At 45.9% G+C, this 16,843-nt stretch overlaps 1 protein-coding gene across 1 annotated transcript in view; it reads left to right on the top strand.

Moving 5' to 3' along the window:
* SPECC1 (sperm antigen with calponin homology and coiled-coil domains 1) overlaps positions 1-16,843 on the top strand; it is a 181,002-nt gene that overhangs the window by 122,377 nt on the left and 41,782 nt on the right. The window contains exons 9-11 of the mRNA XM_065896521.1: positions 2,581-2,662; positions 5,614-5,770; positions 8,668-8,770. Of these exons, the coding sequence (XP_065752593.1) occupies positions 2,581-2,662; positions 5,614-5,770; positions 8,668-8,770 (342 nt within the window). The remainder of the gene's footprint in view (positions 1-2,580; positions 2,663-5,613; positions 5,771-8,667; positions 8,771-16,843) is intronic.

Below are 16,843 nucleotides of genomic sequence, written 5' to 3'. Positions count from 1 at the left end.
ATTTTTAACTCGTGCTTAGTTAATTTTATAAATTTATTTATTTGTTTATTTTTGGCTGCGTTGGGTCTTCGTTGCTGCGCGCGGGCTTTCTCTAATTGTGGCGATCGGGGGCTACTCTTCCTTGCGGTGCGCGGCCTTCTCACTGAGGCAGCTTCTCTTGTTGTGGAACATGGGCTCTAGGCACGTGGGCTTCAGTGGTTGTGGCATGCGGGCTCAGTAGTTGTGGTGCACGGGCTTCGTTGCTCTGTGGCATGTGGGATCTTCCCGGACCAGGGCTCGAACCCACATCCCCTGCATTGGCAGGCGGATTTTAAACCATTGCACCACCAGGGAAGCCCTTGTGCTCATTTTTCAAATACCTTTTTTTCCCAAAAATTTCAGTATAAATGGGAAAAAGTGAAAAATCCCCCTTGTTCCCTAACCCCAGAAATAACCACTCTTTATGGCTTGTTGTGTATTGTAGATGTTTCTCTTTAACATAAAAATGTGTGGGGCTTCCCTGGTGGCGCAGTGGTTGGGAGTCTGCCTGCCAATGCAGGGGACATGGGTTCGAGCCCTGGTCTGGGAGGATCCCACATGCCGTGGAGCAACTAAGCCCGTGAGCCACAACTACTGAGCCTGCACGTCTGGAGCCTGTGCTCCGCAACGGGAGAGGCCGCGACATTGAGGGTCCCGCGCACTGCTATGAAGAGTGGCCCCCGCTCGCCGCAACTGGAGAAAGCCCTCGCACAGAAACGAAGACCCAACACAGCAAAAATAAATTTATTTTTTTTTAAAAAAGTGTGTATGTGTGTGTGGGGGGAGTGTGTGGGGGGGGGAGTGTGTATGTGGGCGTAGTGAGGGAGAGAAAGTGTTATAAATTGGGTTACACTACATGTTATTCAGACACTGGCTCCTTTCGCTTTGTCATTGGCATGTACCCCTGAGGGCAGGGATTTTTATCCCTTTGGCTTGATGTTACATCTCTTGTCTAGAACAGTGGCTGCACATAATCATATCATAGTAGAAGCTCAATAAATATATGTTGAATAAATGAAGGAATATATCAGATATCTTTAAATGTCAGTGTTTGGAGAAATACTTCATTCTTTTTGAAGGGTGTATGATAATGCAGTGATTAACTTAACCACTCCTCTGTTGATAGGCATTTAGGTTGTTTTGGATTAAACTTATTACAAAAGTGGGGCTTCCCTGGTGGCGCAATGGTTGAGAGTCTGCCTGCCGATGCAGGGGACACGGGTTCATGCCCCGGTCCGGGAGGATCCCACATGCCATGGAGCGGCTGGGCCCGTGAGCCATGGCCGCTGAGCCTTCGCGTCTGGAGCCTGTGCTCCGCAACGGGAGAGGCCACAACAGTGAGAGGCCCACGTACCGCAAAAAAAAAAAAAAACTTATTACAAAAGTGAAATTCCTTCTACAAATTTTTCCCCACTCAAGGGACTATTTCTCTATGAATGTGTATCCCCATTCTTTTGTAAGTACGTCAGTCACTCTAGCTAGTTAAGCAGGAAGGAATTTAACACAGGGAAGGCTGCAGGGGAAGCTCTGATCTGCACTGAGCTGATTCAGCAAACGTTCCCAGAACACCCCAGAGTTGGCCCATTAAAGGAACATCTATTTCTGCCAGAATCAGGAAGTCTTCCTCTAAGTGCAGCCTGGGACCACTTCTGTCAACATCTAGGTTCAGCCTTCGGGCCACGGCACAGGTGCAGCCCCTGTCAGCAGATCCTGCCCTCTAGGTTCATCCAGGTCGTAGCTAGTGACAGGATTCCTTTCTTTTTTAAGGCTAAATAGCATTCCATTGCATGCAGAGACTTCCTTCATCCATTTATCTGTTAATAAATTTTTAGGTTGTTTCCACCTCTTGGCTAATGTGAATCATGCGACAGTGAACATGGGTGTGCAGGTACCTCTTCAAGATCCCATTTTCAGTTCCTTTGTGTATCTACCCAGAAGTGGGATTGCTGGATCACGTGGTAGTTCTATTTTTACGTTTTTGAGGAACCTCCCTACTGTTTTCCATACCAGCGGCACCGTTTCACATTCCCACCAGCAGTGCATGAGGGTTTTCTCCACACCCTCACCAACAGTTGTTTTTTCTGTGGTGGTTGTTTTTTTTTATAATGACCATCCTTACAGGTGTGAGGCGTTATCTCATTGTGGTTTTGATTTGCTTTTCCCTGATGACTGGTGATGTGGAACATCTTTTCATGTACCCGTTGGCCATTAAAAAACAGTATTTTTTTACACACATCCTTGAATATACATAGAATATTCCAGGAAGATGTTCACAAACCTGATTAATAACAATTACCCCAGGGAGAAGAACTGGGTGATGGGAGTGAAAGGGAGACTTTGTTTTCACTCTGTGTCCCTTCTGTTCCTAATAGGATCTATTACCTATTCAAATAAAGAAGTCGTTTTAAAAGGTCCCCCTGGGGATTCTAACGAGCTTGAGAACTGTTACATGCGCGTGCGCACACACGCACCCGCACACACGCATACACACACGCACACCCCTTGCTCATGCTGTCCCTGATGTGACACGTCCACCTATGTGCGGGTACCTTTTGGTTTCAGAGGCATTCAACCTTCAGTAGTGCTCGGCCGGCCAGCAAAGGAGTGACTCAGCGCTTGGATCTCCCAGACCTTCCCCTCTCAGGTAAATCACCTTAAATAGGAAGTAGTTTTGAGTTACGTATTGTGAGGTTAACTTTTCTTCTTTTCTTTGCATGAAACTGAGCTTAGAAAAAGGATCATTTATTTGCAATAAGTGGCATTTATCGCAAACAATTTCAAATTCTGAGTGTATGTGTTATGGACACAAGACCCCAGCTGTGTTCTGCTGGCTGCACTTCTCAGGGTGCATGAGTTTGGGAGAAATGTCAGGCTCTGGAGGTCTTTTGTCTGTTCTTTTAACTAAATCTCAAGAGACTGTCTCATCTTTAAAAGAAACTATTTTGAGAAAAAAATCTTCTCTGATTCTGAAGGTCTGTTGCTCCCACAGTACCTAAAATATGCCTCTTCTGAGCCGTCTTTGTCTCTGAGTGTAGACCTCTTCCTGTTGTTATGCCATGTTTTAAAAACTTCGGATCCCGACAGCGAAGCGCTGCTTGTGACCGCAGGGCCGCACGCGCCTCATTTTCACTCCTGCTGCACGTGCCGTGCTGATGGCCGATGTGAAGGAGCTGTTGAGGGGGAACCGGGGCGGGATGGCGTGTGGGCTTGCACCTTGGCCCCCCTGCTGCCTACGGTCCGGCTCTGGCCCGGCCGTTCCAGCCCTCGGCGCTGGGGTTCCCCCATCTCCGAAACAGAAATTGTGCCGTCCGCCTCGCGGGACGGCCTGGAGGGTTGAGTGAACCCAGCCGGGCTGGGGACAGAGCCGCGGAGGGGCAGCTGTCACCTAACGCACTGTCGCCTGTGGAGTCAGCTCACACCCCAGAGCCGGGAGGCGTCAGCGGAAGGTTCCGGCTGTGTAGAACGTTCACCCTGGAAATTGATGGCTGGCTGCGAGGTCACTGCTATGAGGAAACAAAAACAATGAAAAGAACACTAACTGACGTGTTCCTGGTGCCTGTTAGAAGGAGAGAAAGCCAGAAATCTAGACCGCATGGAGAGAAATCCTTTGTGTCTTTCAAGTGTCAGTTTCTGTGACATGGTGAATAAAAAAGACATCCCCACTATCCTTTTTTTAGGTCATGGTCAAACACAGGTTTATCCTTAAAATAGTTTCTGTGAGATAAGTTTTACCCTTTGACTGTAAACTGTTTCACCTCACCACCTTATTTTTTTCGCTTCTGAATTTTTTCTTTTTCATGGAATTAATAGGATTTTAGCCTTAGATAAACCCCGACATTGAGAATTTAAAGATTACCTTGGTCCGTTCCCTGCATTTTACAGGTAAGAGACTCAAGCCCTGAAGAGCTTAAGCAATTTGCAAAGGCCACACTGGTTTTGAGTAGCTCTGGGACCAGGATAGGATTTTTCCTAATGCTTTCTGCCCGGCTGCCTTCTGGTGACGAGGCTGGCGATCGCTCTGATAGCAGCTTCATAAAGAAATGATCACGGTTTGTATGGGACTTCAAGTTGTCATAATGACTTCCAGGAAGAGGAAATGGTGACCAGAGGCCACGGGTTGTCCAGAGTCAGAGGAATAAGGAAACCAGAGGGGGTGCCCGCGCTGAGTTCTCCACATTTGTTTGCCACATAGTGTGAAATAGGAATGACTTGGTTATAAGCACAGGGCTGCGCGTGTTATGTTTTTTCAATTGTGGTAAGATATCTGTAACGTCAAATTTACCATCTGAACCATTTTTCAGGGCATCAGGTGAACTTTTGGTCTTAGTATTGGTAATCTCTGTTCCTCCGGCTCTAAAATTTCCTTTGTGTAGAGAAACCGTTCTTTTCATTGACAAGATAAGTACCGACGCTGAGACCACAGCGGCGATCGCCCGGAAGTAAATAGTTCATCCTCAGCCACCCGCCTTTCCCCCCCGCAGGCCCCTGTCCACCCAGGTGATTCTGTTTACTTGGCTCAGAAAGGACTGCACGGTGACAGTTGCCTGTTTTCTGGCCAGCCTTGCGGCATCACGTCCCCAGAAGCTGCAGGACTGCGGTTAATACCCTGTTTTTGTTGTTCCCTTTAGTGATGTAAACTCTGTTTTTCTCTGCTCTTCCCAGCTAATGAGCCTCACTCCCAGCTTGAGCACCCATAATTGATGCTATCAGCTGCACAAGTATTGTTTTCTCCACGACTGTGGCGTCAGAGGAGGGACGCTGGGCTCGGCCTGGTCACCAGCTGTGTGTGGCATTAAACAAGTGACCAGTTTCCTGCTCCCAGATCCTCTGCACATACAAACTAGACAGTCTTGGGAATTTTCTCCCATTCTGCACTTTTGTGATCCTTTAGGAAATATCCTCTGAAGGGTTAGGCTGTTTCATTAGCTCTTTTGCCACAGACTAATAGGACAGCAGAGAGGAGCCTTAGAAGAAATACCGTGACTGATTTTTGGCAAGGCAGGCCCTGTGGTTGGCATGGCTTCCTGTCCTGGGAGATGGGTGTCATTCCTGTTCCCAGCATTTTGACCCGATAATCCCACTAGAGGTCTTCCTGCTGGCGCCCTCCCTGAGATGCGCGTTCATTAGAACACGGCGCTTCACCGGGGGTCGGGCTGGCTTCATAGGCCTGGCCACCTGCGCACCTGCCAAAGGCTCTTAGAAACAGGATCTCTGTTCAGTGCCCTGCTGGTGCCATCTTGAAATTCAGGGTAATTTTTGAACAAGGGGCTAACTTGGCATCAGTCCCTATGAATTACAGAGCCAGTCCTGCCTGGAGAATCCTTTCTAGAAAACACCACGTCCCTGTTTGCATTTTCATCACTCGGTCCAGAAGGTGTGTCTGTGTATCTCCATCTGTATCTGTTGTGTAGTTTTTTAAATAATTTTACTGGAGTGTAGTTGATTTAAAATGTTGTGTTGGTTTCAGGTACACAGCATAGTGAGTCAGTGTCTGTTGTGCATTTGTACGTGACACCGATGTGAGGATTGTACCGGAGAGTGTGGTGACCCGTCGGGTCTCTCCTCCTGACTCGGGCGATTCTGTTGTCCCCACAGATCTTCTGAAGGGAAGGGCCGAGGACCTGAGACCAGACCCTTATCTCCGCAAGAGCCCCTCGCTCGAGTCCCTGAGCAGACCTCCTTCTCTGGGCTTCGGGGGCTCCAGGCTGCTGAGTGCTCCCACCGGGGGCTGGAAGCCACAAAGCAAACTCAGGTATCCATCAGAGCCTGTTAGGTCTCCTGCCTTTGCAGTGTCACACCAGCAATTCTGACTGCTGACGAGGTTCCGACCGAACTGTCTTCCTTTTGTCCTTTCACACTCCTAAACACCACTTCTCCATCTGTGTCAACCCTTCCCTGAGGTTGCAGCTCACCACCCGGTATCCGGGACACCCCCTCTTCTGCCTTTGGTGTCTGACACCCATTTGGTGTTGAATTTACCGTTGCATAGTATGTGTGCCATGGTCCCCGTTTGGGCTATAATTTATTTAGTGGACAGTAAATACTTCATCTTAACACTTTAATCTCTTTCTCAGCCCCTTGTATTGTGCTACACTGAGCCTTTCAGTAAATATTTACGAATAGGCAGGTAGAGGAATACACAAAATGGGCTACTTTAGAAGTAATGGCTTTTTAACATACGTTAGAACTACCATTATGAGTATTATAAAAGGATTTTATATAAGTCTGAATACCTCAGGCCAGCTGTTGTCATATCTTTGGGTGTGGCCTATATTTGGACCCAAATAGATGAGGTCATATCTTTCAGAGGTTTAATTTAAAGCCCCAGATATTACATTTCTGTCTTGTTTATGTGCAAGAGATTTAAATAATCAAAACAGGCTTTAAGTACCAGAATTAGTGCTATTCTGAAATTTCTCTTTTCTTTATGCCAGAAATGTATATAAACAGCCTATGTGTATATTAATATGCTATTTATATTATACATTCATCATGAAAGTTTAGATTAGTGAAGTTAATTTGTTGTTTCATTTTTATATTCATGTTATTGAGACAAAACAATAATAGAATAGAAATTACTTACTTTGGAAATTCTCGTGTTATTATTATTGCAGTCATATCTAGTTAACTTTATAATTTTAAAGAAAACTGGTAAATGTTTTATTTGTTTATGCAGAAAATCTTTTCCAAGCCTTCCCTCGGTCTTCTCTGATTTGTCAGGCCTAGAAACTTGGCTGACAAATTTGATGAGTTAAGACCAGGCATAGTAAAAACAGGCAACATCCCCAGAACTTCATCGTTAACGGTGATTCTGACCACAGAAACTCGTGGACCCCAATTTACAAATGTGCTGGGTACACGGGAGAGAAATCACCTGAGGTCCAGAAGTGTCCCGTTACTCTTTTAAAAGTCATTGTAATTAAATAGTGGGTGGATACAAAAGAAGAAGAATAAAATATGTCTAAGGCATGCAGAACTGACAGTACAGTGGAGGTGCACCTGGGTACTTACCTTCTAGTTTACGGAGAAGAAAATCATTACTTTTGAAACTTCCTATCAGCCGCTTCATTGGTATCACCTCCCTGCCCCCCCCATTCTGAACTTGCCTTGCTTTTCGTTATACTATCGCCATGTATGTTTGTACCTCTAGCAGTATAAACTATATTATTTAAATTATATGTTTAACATTTTGTACACATGGAAACATCTTGTGTTTATTTCCATTTTTTTAATTCAAAATTGTTCCTGTGATTCACCCACATTATTGCATACATCTGTAACTCTTTAGTTTTTATTGGTATATAGTATCCCCTTGTATGAATATACCACAGTTTATCCATTTCCTGATGAGGTACATTTGCTTGTTTCCAATTTTTTGCTATTATAAAAAGTGCTGCTATGAACATTCTTGTATATATGCCCTGATGATATATACATCGGGGAGGAAATCCTATTACTCTTTTCTAAAAAATTGAGGTATCGTTGATTTACAATATTATATATGTTTCAGGTGTACAGCATAGTGATTCACACTTTTTAAAGGTTATACTCCATTTATGGTTGTTATAAAATATTGGCCATATTCCCTGTGCTGTACGATATATGCTTGTAGATTATTTATTTTACACGCAGTCGTTTGTACCTCTTAATCCCCCCACCCTTATATCGGCCCCCCTCCACTGGTAAACACTAGTTTGTTCTCTGTATCTGTGAGTCTGTTTTGTCTATTCACTAGTTTGTTTTATTTTTAGATCCCACATATAAATCCTATCATAGAGTATTTGTCTGTTGCTCTTAAATTGTTGCTACAGGTGCCGCTCCAGACGTGCACCACCTCCTGTTCTCCCTCTACTCCTAGTGGTGTAGGGAAATAGAATACTGTTCCACGTGCTATAGGAACGTAGTTCTCATTTCATGATAAGCGTCATGGAAGACACTGTGTGATCTTTAGTCCCTCTTTAGTATTTGGATAATTTTAGGTCACATACAAAGTATAGGTGTCTATAGAAAACTGAGGCTGGGGCACCTAAACTCTTGCTCTTGGAATGATATGGTATTAATTAGTGAAATCACTTCCTTTGGCTAAACAGGTGCTCAGAATTGAGTTCCTGCACCATAAACTGAGGAGTATGAGTGTCACCTTCAGAGTTTCAGGTCCCCCCCCGCCATTTTGAGTCAGTTTTACCGATTTTGTTTTTCATCTCCATTCCCATCACTTCCCCGTAAGTAGCCAATCTGGTGTTTTTAAAATGCCCTTCCAATCTACCTTTTATTTGTTACATGGAAATAGGTGTAGCCTTGAAGCATGCAGAGTGTTTTTCTATAGGTGTCTTTAATTAAAATGATACTGTACATAAGTATTGATACATAAATAAAAGGCTAGAAGGATGGAGCAGCAGATAGATTAGAAAGAAAAAAAAAAACCCTCCTCAGACTTCTGAAAGCCAAGAAGCACAATTTACTTTCTCTTTCATACCGTGAGACATGATAAAAATGTATTGTTGATGGGACCAATTTGGTGGTTTCTTTAGAGTCTCACTGGATAGACCTCGACTTTTGCTTTTCTAATCTAGTTAGTTGTTTCCTACGTATTTGTGGGTTTTAAAAGTTAGCATCTTCTCTGTACTGTGTGCTCTCCTTTCTAACTAGCGTGGAAAGAAGAGACCCCCTGGCTGCCTTGGCCCGGGAATACGGTGGCTCCAAGCGCAACGCTCTCCTGAGGTGGTGCCAGAAGAAGACAGAGGGCTACGCGGTAAGGGGCGGTGGCAGCCAGCGTCCAGCGGCTCGCGGAGTGGGGGGGGGGGGGGCGGGCGGGGTCCTGTGTCCTGCGTATGTACTGGCCTGGCTGGGCCACTGTGCCTGTCACTGTTGGCTTCTGTTCTCACAGGCGGGGTTGCCAGGGAGGGAGATGTCTGTGCCGCCCCAAGGGCCCCAAGGGCCCCGTCGGAGAGGCGGGCGGGACTGAAGGCCCGTCTGTACTCCCAGCAGACATGACCTCAACGCAGGCCTGCGTCTCTTACGGGAGGGGGCCCTTTCCTTTGCTCAGAGGAGGTATAAAGCCCCAAGCAGGGCGCCCGACAGGCTGCTCAGCCCAAGCAGACAGCTTTCGCTAAATCATCTTCCCAAAGCGGGAGCCGTTTCCTAATTCACATAAAGTCTCCCCACATGGTGGACCTTCAACTTCTTCTGTTACTTTAGGAGTTGCTTGCATTTAGTTGAAGAGTTTCGGTTTGCTGGAACAGTTTTTGTTTTCCGTGAAGTTTAAACAAGGAAGTAATACCTGATATAAGTTTAAGTTTTTTTATTATGAAATTTCATATACAAAGACAAAAGCGCGTCAAGTGTGAATCATAGTTTCGTGAATTATTGTCAAGTGAAAACCCACGGAGTCGCACCCAGAAACGGCACTGCCATCCTTCAAACCCTTTGTGTGATTTTCCTGTCATAGCCCCTCACGACTCCCACAGGTACCTTTGTCCTCAGTTCGGTTCCTGATAGCTTTCTCCAAAAGTGTGCATCCCTAAATGCCACGTCCGTTTTGCCCACATTTGAACTTTATATAAATGGAAGTTAAAAACTGTAGTATTTCCACCTGTCTTTTTAAGTTACTGAGATTTATCCATGTTGCTGCCTATAACTGTAAGTCTGTTCATTTTCTTCAACCCGTCAATAACCTATTGTCTGATCCCAGCGTTACTCATTTATCCCTTCTGCTGTTGATGGGCAGGTGAGTTACTGCCATTCTGGGGCTGTCGTAAATCCTGCTGGTATGCTCTTGTACTCCTCTTGGAACACACACGTGCTCATTCCTTCCGGATCCATACCTAGAAGTGGAACGGCTGGGCCACAGGATGTGCGTGTGTTCAAGTGTGGTAGATCATGCCGGCCAGATTCCCGAAGCAGTTGTACGGTTTACCTCCCACCAACGATTTATGAAATCTCTGTTTCCTCTACCTTCTCCCCAGCACTTGCTGTTGTCAGTCTTTTTGCTCCTGGTCATTGGGACGCATGTGACGTGGGGTCTCACTGTGGTTGTGACTTGGCGTCTCCCTGCTGGAGGGTGAGGTTGAGCTCCTTTTCATGTGCTCACTGGACATCTGTCTGGGCTGTCTGTCTTGGGACACCTGCTCAGGCCTTTTGCCCATTTTAGAAGCATTTATATATTTTGCATACAAGTCCTTTGTCAAATAGACAGATATCCTCTCCCAGGGTGGTTGCATTTTCACTCTTTGGTTGAACAAAGTTCTTCATTTCAGTTAAGTATAATTTATCAGTCTCTGATGATTAGTGCATTCTGTTTCTGTTTAAGGAACCTTTGACTATTCCACGGTCATGAAAACATCTTACGTTTTCTTCTGGAAGTTGGACTGTTTTACCTTCCCGTTAAAGACACGCCCTCTTTAAAACGGCCAACTTCTCCACTCTCCTTATTCAGACCCAGCCTCCCGTGCCTTTACCCCATTTTTCTAAAAATTCTGAAGCTGCCAGCACCACGACTCTCCTTCCCTAACCTCCAGCTTTTCAGGGTGGCAAGAAAACAAGGCCTTGGCCGAGAGCCAGCCCAGACGGCAAGGCAGCAGCTGGGATGTCTGTGTAACAGCAGCAGTCAAGCGTCTCAAAATCAGACTCTGCCCAAGGAGAGAAGTGTCCCGAATATGTGACATCACCTTCTTTTCATTTTCTGTTAAAAAAGGAAAAGAAAAGGTCAGGGTAATGACCAATAATAGAGGCTCCTAAGGTCAAAGGAGTCAGAGAGGAGAGCTGGTTACAGGAGGTTTCAGGGTGAAGGAAGTAGACCTGGTAACAGAAAAGTGAAAATGGGAAGGAGTAGTCAACCAGGCGCGAGGTCCAGCCATGCCCCAGCCTGTGGTCGAAGGGACTGTCATTTCCCCGATTGACAGAAGTGGGCCGAGGGACGTGCTAGAACAGGTACGAAAAGACAATTAAAATTTTCAGAAGGAATCAGCCCTTGAACGTGGAATGTCATTATGATTAGGTCACAGGGAGGGATTAGACGAGACATTTCCAGTCGTGTGAGAGAGAATGACATTTCCTGCTGTAGTGCTTTGTTTTACTTTGTTTTTTGTGAACATTCTGAACTAGTTTTCAAAGCATCTCACGTTGGATGAAACCCAAACTGATTTTGCCTGCAGAGTATCTTTCATTCATTGTTAAATCTCTGTAAACTTGGAGAGAAATACAAATCATATGTGTCTGATTTATTTACTCTTCACAAAATATTCTCTGTCTAGACCTGTTTGTTTAAGACAGGCCTTTAAAGCTTGTTCTCTCCGACTTGGGAAGCCAAAAGTAAATTGTAGAAAACTCAGACAGTTTAAAAACCATCTTTTTAAAAACCGGTAGCCATGTAATTTTGAGTGAAAATGATTTCTTTTTACCCCACCAAAGTGTAGTGTGATGGGTTAGATCAGAACTCTCCTTATGGGACTTCCCGGTGGCGCAGTGGTTAAGAATCCACCTGCCAATGCAGGGGACACGGGTTCGAGCCCTGGTCTGGGAAGATCCCACATGCCACAGAGCAACTAAGCCCGTGCACCACAACTACCGAGCTTGCACTCTAGAGCCCGCATGCCACAACTGCTGAAGCCTGTGTGCCACAACTACTGAAGCTCATGTGCCTAAAGCCTGTGCTCTGCAACAAGAGAAGCCACCGCAACGAACAGCAGCCCCTGCTTGCCACAACTAGAGAAAGCCCGCACGCAACAATGAAGAACCAAAGCAGCCAAAAAAAAAAAAGGAACTCTCCTTATATTAATTTAATGAATTTGTACTGAGGTGCCAGTTTGGAGCCATGTAATATTTAAGTGCTGGAAATGGAACAGGCAAAATCTCTGCTCCCGAGGAACTTACATTCTCATGGGGAACGACAGTTAATTAAAATGTAAAAGGAAAATATGTACTGTATCAGCCAGTGGAATGTGCTAGGGAGAAAAATAAAGCCAGGAAGGAGGACTGGGAATGTCGGTCGTGCGGATGCAATTTTAACACAAAGGTCGGAGAGGTGATATTTGGGTGACGGCTCAGCTCACCTGGAGAAGGCGAGGACTCGTGTTTTCATCAGTGTTTATCTCACACCAGGTACTAGGCTTGGAGGTCACGGCCTTAGTGGTGCATCAGTTGGAGTTGAAGTAATGCGAGGTGGTTGCTTCATTTGGCGGCAGCGAAGGTTAGAACGGCCAGCCAGACCCTCGGCTGAGCCCCCGGCCCAGCTTTCTGGTGTCTTGGGGTTGCCCCAGGATGGAGGGTGGGCAGTAGAGCCTGAACAGACCTGCACTGTGGGGTGGGGCCCACACTGAGCCAGAAATGGCTCTCATTAAAAGGAGAAGACCCTTCCAGACGGTCTGCTCAACTCAGATTTCCTTGGATCCTCTTGGGGAAAAGTCAGACTTCCGGGGAAGGCCCTGCAGCTGCCCTCAGTCTTGGGCTTGGCGCTGGTTATGCCTTTAGCTGTATCCCACCTGACCCACAGAACCCCTGCTGCTCCCTTTCTTCATCTGCTTTTGGTTCCCTCTTTGGGGTTATGACAGAGAGACTTCCATCTCTAAAGAACCAGGAAGCGTTCTACAGGGGTGGAAAACCACGATGGTGGTGGGTGGGGTGAGCAGAATTCTAAGAATGATGCCCAGTGACCCTCGCCCTGTGGAGTTTCCCACTGTATATGTGACAAAAGGGAGATTACCTGGGTGGACCTAACACATGAACCCGTAAAAGCCGAGAGTTTTCTCTGAAGCATAAGGACCCGTACTGTCGGTGGGTGTGAAGGTGGAGGGTACGCGTGGAGAGGAGCTGACAGCCAGCAAGGAGACCAGGACTTTCCAGTATGGAGCCCTTGCAGTGCCGAGGTCCTGCCAACACCCAGGAAACGCCATGGGGGCACCCAGCAGTTCTGATGTGGACCGGCTGGTGCTGCAGGGTCCTTTGTCCCTTCTGTCCCTGTCCTGATGCCCTCGGACCTCAGCTAGGCTAAGAATGCTCGGCTTGCTTGGCCTTCTGCCGCCCCTTAGCTGAGGGGCCCTGACCTGTAACAATGATGAATGCGTGGAATTCAGCCCCGATATCGGCCAGGTCCTGGGACCTCCCAGGAAGCAGGACAGAGGCGCAGCCACCCCGCCCTTTGCAGGTGGCCCCTTGGCTGCGTTCCCAGGGCCCTGCCGTGCCCTGGACTGCGGGCCGACACTGGCAATTCCATCCAGGTCATGTGGCAAATTTAAGAGGGTGAGTTCTGGCAACACCCTGAGTCAACTGGAAAGTGGATTCTGTCCCAGAGCCTCCAGGGCAGAGCCCGGCCCAGCTGACACCTTGACGTCTGAAGCAAAGAACCCAGTGGAGCTTGCCGGCACTTCTGACCCACTAAACACAAGCTAACAGTAAATGGGTATCGTTTAAGCTGCCGCAGCAACTCCACCTGGTAGAGTGGAGTTGCTGGGATCTGGATGTAACAGAGAGAACCCCAGATTCTTCCTTCGGGTCAAATTATTTACTTTTCCTACGTGATCAACCAGGGACAGACTTTTCTTCTTCAGGCCACTAGTGTACCATTCATTGAACGGTCAGCTCATGTTTTAAAAGGCCCAAACTCCCCATGACTTTCAGGGAAGGATTTTTAAAGACAAAGAGAGGGAAAGGGTTGCAGGGTGTGTAATCAGCTCGAGCACATCCTTCTGATTGGCTGGAGGTGAGGTAACAGGGTGGTGTTTCAGAAATCTTAATCATCAACCTTCTGGTTCCAGCCAGTCTGGGGTCTGCATGCTGTGGTCAGCCTGTAGTCACCATCCACCACCTGGGCGGGGGTCTTAGTTCCTGCGGAACAACTCAGAGATATGCGTCAGCTTGTTCTGTGTATCTCTTGGGAGGAACCTGGCCTCTGTTTTCATGCTGAACTATTGTTTCTTGACCACTTGTCCTTTCTTTCCACATTCCTTCCTTACCTAATTGGTAACTGCTTAAATCTGCTCTCTGGAGCTCAGGAAAAGCCTAGGAGACTAAAGCCTTTTTTCTACAAAAAAGAGACAGGGGACACGGGGCTTTTGTACACGGGAAGGCCCCACAGGATCCTGCGCTGTTTCAGTCCCCCCCTTTTCTTTGATATACTCCTCCATCCTGAGGGGAATGGGGCAGGACATGGAAGGGAATAAGGTTTTTAGATAGAGAGGTTTATCATAAACTCTGCAGGGGAATTCGATTTTAGGGGCATCCAGTTTCAGAGGGAGTGAGTGGGTAGGGTTTCTTTTGTAGGTGATGAAAATGTTCTGGAATTACATAGTGGTGGTAGTTGTACAACCATGTGAGAACACTCAGAAGCTACTGAATTGTACATTTTATAAGGGTAAACTTTATGGTATGTGAATTATATCTCAGTAAAGCTATTATTTACTTTTAGGAAAGGCAGTTAGAAGAGCTTCTGTAGAGAGATCAAGGAGATGGCGGGTGAGATGTAGGTGGGGGCAGGGTAGGAAACCAGTACTTAAATTATAAATCTTATCAAACTATAACTTTAAAAATGTATCCATGTATTACTTTGTGTATTAAAAAATAATTGAGGGACTTCCCTGGTGGTGCAGTGGTTAAGAATCTGCCTGCCAATGCAGGGGACACGGGTTCGAGCCCTGGTCCAGGAAGATCCCACATGCCACGGAGCAACTAAGCCCGTGTGCCACAACTACTGAGCCCATGCGCCACAACTACTGAAGCCCGTGCGCCTAGAGCCCGTGCTCTGCAGCAAGAGAAGCCACCACAATGAGAAGCCCGCGCACCGCAACGAAGAGTAGTCCCCACTCGCCGCAACTAGAGAAAGCCCTCACGCAGCAACGAAGACCCAACACAGCCAAAGATAAATAAATAAATTTTTTTCTTTTTAAATTGAAAAGTAAAATGGAGATACGCAAGGTGTTGGTCCTCTAGTTTTTATTTGGGAGGTGGGATTCACACTTGTTCACTTTAGTATCATGATTCATAATCCAGATATACTCTTTGTATCTATCGTTGTGTTATGACATACAGTTTGGGGGTGAAGTCTGAGGGAAAAGGCCATAAAAGTGTGTTACAGTCAACAATTAAACCAGATCCTTTCTGACAAAAACTTTAAAGTGGAAGAGCAGAACACCTAAGGAAATATAGTACAAAAAATGGGCTTGAAAATCAAACATAAACCTAAAAGATTGATCACACATTTTTCAGAAAAATGGGCTTCTCCAAGTGGTATACCTAAAATGTCTTTAACCCTGAATGGCACATACTATAACTCAGAATTTTCTCATTTTGGCCTGGCTCGTCTTATTTTTTCACGTTTTATATCATCTCAAAGCTTTTGCCATTTGAAATAGCATACGTCTGATCCTGTTACACTAAGTAACATTTAAGTCTTGACTCAGATCAGTGTTCAGCCAACCATGGCCCAGGGGCCAAATGTGGCCCACCACGTGTTTTTCATGAATAAAGTTTTATTGGCACATGGTCACATCCATTCATTTACATGTTGCCTATGGCTGCTTCTGTACTACAGCTCAGAAGCTGTAGTTGGGTAGTTGCAAAAGAGCCCTTCCCGGGCAAAGTTGGCTGACCCCTCCCTTAGATGAAGATGTACACAGGTATCCCCCATCATTCAAATCATATTTGGCTTTTGCATTTCAGATAGCAAGAAGCCAGTGTTCAGATGTCAAGAGACTGAATTGAAAATGTATCTGAATCTGTTCAGTGTCTGATTTTGTGTTGCACGAGTTGAGCTAGCAAGGAGATAGCTGTGCTGTCACGAAGGCCCAGACATCTTTGAGCCTGTTTTTAACCTCTCAGCTAGCAGCTACGCATTCTCCTCTGTTAGAGAAAAAAGCAGTCTTTGTGTAGTCCGAAACAAACCTTATTTTGCATCTGGACAGAACACCCACGTCGCCGGCGGCGGCACTGTGTTTTTCTGTCTCTGCTTCCCAGACGAGCGCCCGCAAGCACCTAACCAATAGCGAGCAGCCTGTGCTCCATCGGGCCACTTGGGGCTCTGTTGGTTGTTTTCTTTTCTGAGACAGGTCTCTTGAGAGCTGCGAGCACGATTCAGAGAATGTAAAATGCTTTGCTTTATTTATCGTCATGAAAGTGGCTCTTTTCCTGCATTATAAAGATAGATTCCCAGTAGTAAACCAATGTCCTTATTGGCCTGTACTCTGTGGAGGCCCCTTTTCACCTGCTGTCTCTGCTTCTGCAGCTGTTTGTGGAACACGGTGACTTGTGAAGACATTTTTCTTTTACATTAAAAAAAACTTAACTATAGTTGCTTTACAGTGTTGTGTTAGTTCCAGGTGTACTGCTGCAGATTCTTTGCCGTCGTAGGTTATTACGGGACACTGAATGTAGTTCCTGCGCTTGCCATACAGTAAATCCTCATTGCTTATCTATTTTATATATAGTGGTGTGCATCTATGAATCCCATACTCCTAATTTATCATCCCCCCTTCCCCTTTGGTAACCACAAGTTTGTGTTCTTTGTGAGTCTGTTTCTGTTTTGTACATAAGTTCATTTGTATCATTTTTTTAGATTCCGTGTATAAGTGATGTCATATGATACTTGTCTTTCTCTGTCTCACTCCACTTAGCATGATAATCTCTAGGTCCATCTGTGTTGCCGCAAGTGGCATTATTTCCTTCTCTTTATGGCTGAGTAACATTCCATTGTATTTATGTACCATGTCTTCTTTATCCATTCGTCTGTCGATGGACACTTAGGTTGCTTCCATGTCTTGGCTATTGTGAATAGTGTTGCTGTGAACATTGGGGTGCATGTATCTTTTCTAATTAAGCGTTTTTGTCTTTTCTGGAT

Source organism: Phocoena phocoena, chromosome 19 (genome assembly GCF_963924675.1).
Source record: "Phocoena phocoena chromosome 19, mPhoPho1.1, whole genome shotgun sequence".
NCBI classification, from domain to species: domain Eukaryota; kingdom Metazoa; phylum Chordata; class Mammalia; order Artiodactyla; family Phocoenidae; genus Phocoena; species Phocoena phocoena.
Note: the sequence above shows the minus strand (reverse complement) of the source record. Positions and strands in the feature narration are given on the sequence as shown.